This window comes from Montipora foliosa, chromosome 3 (assembly GCF_036669935.1).
Source record: "Montipora foliosa isolate CH-2021 chromosome 3, ASM3666993v2, whole genome shotgun sequence".
Classification (NCBI taxonomy): Eukaryota; Metazoa; Cnidaria; class Anthozoa; order Scleractinia; family Acroporidae; genus Montipora; species Montipora foliosa.
This window is the reverse complement of record NC_090871.1, coordinates 62,440,706-62,443,840: the sequence shown is the minus strand read 5'-3', so window position 1 is coordinate 62,443,840 and position 3,135 is coordinate 62,440,706. Positions and strand designations below refer to the sequence as shown.

Below are 3,135 nucleotides of genomic sequence, written 5' to 3'. Positions count from 1 at the left end.
TTCAAATCTCTCAGGGTTAAGAATCTTTGTGTGATTCATTTATTTTGCATGACAATGAGGCATTCACTTTTAAATGACATGGAAATACTTGGAACAAAACGTTTTATTCCCAAAAGATTTGAATTGGGTACAACATTGAGTTAGCCTAATTGGTCTTTTTGCACCGTGTTCTTTTTCAAACTGAAGCTCAATAATTATCTCTGAAAAATGCATGGTTACCTCCAATTTTCTTTTTGGATACCAAGAGCACTAGCTAAGTTCTACTTTCTCCGCATAGCTTTAAACAGCGGAAAATTACCCCTGTATTATTATGCACCGCCAATAGGAAACCCCTGTATCTTGAGATGCGCAGAACGTATGCGAAATAACAATAGTAGGCACTGTCCTCAACAGTGCCTGTAACTTCAAAAAAACTTTTGCGCTGTAACTTCAAAAAAACTTTTGCACTTTATGCACCAGTCAATGTAAATCCCTGCCTCCCTCAGGCCGGGGATTAGCGGGGACATGGATTTGGGCAGCTGGCAAAGTGGACTTCAAACCTCCCCAAGCGGGGCATCATTGCATGGAAGATCCCCCGCTCTAGATGGGCAAAGCACCCTTTAAACACACTTTAAATTTTAATGTCCACAGAAAATTCACACAGGACTTTTATGTACTGACATTGGCAGTAGAATTTATTTCTTCTTTTAATTAAACTACACAGGTCATGAACTCGTAAACACAACAATTCAAACGTTGTATTTGAGGGCAAACATTGCAAAATGTAGGACTGATTTGCTGATAAAACTCTTCTAAGAGGAAACGCTGTGTTTTTAATTTCTAGTTCTGATTGTTTCCGAATCCGGATGAGTCATTTGAATTACAGATTACCTAGAGGTCATTAGGCTGATGCTTGCCGCCATTTTGGAAACTTCCAGTCTCTCACATCGTTCAACGCCCCGCTCTCAGGGGCAGGAACCGTTAACACAGGAATTAACGTCGCACCCCGGGGGCGTTCAATAGTTCCAATAAAAGAAAAAGCCTTCCCTATGACTTCGCTATGCCCCGCTAATCCCTGGCCTGGGGGAGGCCGGGATTTACATTGACTGGTGCATTATTTATTCTACAAAATGGTCCCAAATATATCGCGTAGTTTTTAGAACCCATTGATTGAAAATTCACTTTTTTATTTACTCTTAAAGACTGGAAAAGTGGTCATACTCTGATCAATAGCTGATCAATGATGGGGACTGGCTTCGATACTAGGTTGCCATCACAAATTGCAGTACTTATAGTTTGCATTGCTGTTTTCAAAGAACTATCGCAATGCAAAGCAATTTGTGACATCAAGTGTGAATCGAATCCATGAAAATTTCCCACAATTAAGTCGATCAGAGTATGACTGCTATTCCAGTCTTTCAAAGCAAATAAAAAAGTGAATTTTCAATCAAAAGGTTCTAAAAACTTAACAATGTATTTGGGACGATTTTGGGTAATAAGTAAAGTGGAAAAGTTTGTTGCAGTGATTGGGACTTAAAGCCCCTTATCCCGGCATCAACTGCATCACAGTTCATTTAAGCAATAGACCACAAGTTTCTATTTCAATGCATGAAATGGCCATCACAATATGCTTTGTTTCTAATCAGGCATACAATACAACAACCAGTACTTGAAAACTGACATTAGGCTGCCTTATACTAAATCTAACTTTGGGAAGCAATCATTTGCCTCAATTTAGTTACATTGTACAAGAGTTATACCTTCATAAGCTTTTTGGATTTTACTGAAAAGCTCCTCGGCAATCTGTGACGACAGATAGAAACTTCGTGAATATTACACTTTTTATGAATTTGAGATCAATAACTAAACTTAATCACACTCCTCAAAAATTACAAAAAAGGAAAATCAACAGTAAGGAGAGTTGCCGTAAGTAATTGCAGAATATCCAAATACTTTTTGCCGAGGCAGGTATTTTTTATTTTTTACAGGTCACAAGTCACAGGTCAGGTTTACAGGTCATCGTCTTAAGACCTCTTAACATCACTAAAACAACTGCAACCCTTTTCTAATGTAACCTTAAGCCAAAATAATAGTTTTTAGGTCTAGGGTTAGCATTAATAAAGGGTTTAGGGATGTTTTATCATCAATACAACAATGATACGGAAACCTGACCTGTGACCTGTAACAAATACCTGCCACTTTTTGCCACTCATTCATTTTGGTGGACAATAACAATAAAGTAACGGGTGTTCTTTTATTCAATGACATGCAAATAAATGGAAGGGCATCGTGCAATTTACTTGTCAGAGTCAACGGATATAACGTATGTATATACGTATTTCAAATGGTTACTTGAACTGGACAAGCAGTTTGCTGGCAAGACATACACTTTAAATAACAAGAACTATCTACCCAGCAGCAAACACAGAGTACTTTCAGGCATGGGAATCAACGTGTTAGAAAACAATCAGAATTTAAGTTTGTATTCCATCAGACGTCACGATAAATTGTAAACAAACTCACTTTCTTTTTCGCGGGATCTCGGTGTTTATCGGGATGATACAACATGCACATCCGCCTGTAAGCAGCTTTAATCTCATTTTCATTCGCCTGAAATGAAACGAAATTCAAACAAGATTATTTTAAAAGTATTTTTCTAAGCTTGTGTGATTTCTTGGATTTTTCTACCTCTCTTCTGACGTTCAAAATAGCGTAGTAATCCACTATTTCTTCTTGATCTTCAGATTCCTCCATTTTCAAACACCGCTGGTTGTTATTTGCTAAAACGCTGGCTCAGGGCGACCCCAAAACATGGAATGACGAAATTCTGAAATGCGGAGGTTTGGAAACATGACTTTCTATCAACGGGATGTAATAGTTGTTAAAAGGAAACATATTTTCAGTTCTTTTAAAGAAACGAGTTTTTTCCTTTCAAAGGGCCGTCCGAAGCAACAAAATTACTCTAACAGTGGCGGCGACAAGTTCATATCTCGTCATTTTCAAATAAAATTGTAAATGGTTTGAACCCAGAAGTCATATCATCATTAAGTAAAGTACGATCGTCCGGGTGGGTGTAGTCCTGAGAAGGACTGTTGGAGATGGCATTGACTGACGTTTCGACAACCTGAGCGGAAGTCATCTTCAGAGTCAGGTGAT

The 3,135-nt window shown here is 38.2% G+C and overlaps 1 protein-coding gene across 1 annotated transcript in view; it reads right to left on the bottom strand.

The window, feature by feature from the left end:
• Nucleotides 1-2,818, bottom strand: part of LOC137997899 (dnaJ homolog subfamily C member 11-like) — a 34,928-nt gene extending 32,110 nt beyond the window's left edge. The window contains exons 1-3 of the mRNA XM_068844221.1: nucleotides 2,668-2,818; nucleotides 2,503-2,589; nucleotides 1,740-1,782 (exon numbers count right to left, since the gene is read on the bottom strand). Of these exons, the coding sequence (XP_068700322.1) occupies nucleotides 1,740-1,782; nucleotides 2,503-2,589; nucleotides 2,668-2,733 (196 nt within the window). The 5' untranslated portion in view covers nucleotides 2,734-2,818. The remainder of the gene's footprint in view (nucleotides 1-1,739; nucleotides 1,783-2,502; nucleotides 2,590-2,667) is intronic.
• Nucleotides 2,819-3,135: the final 317 nt, after the last annotated feature.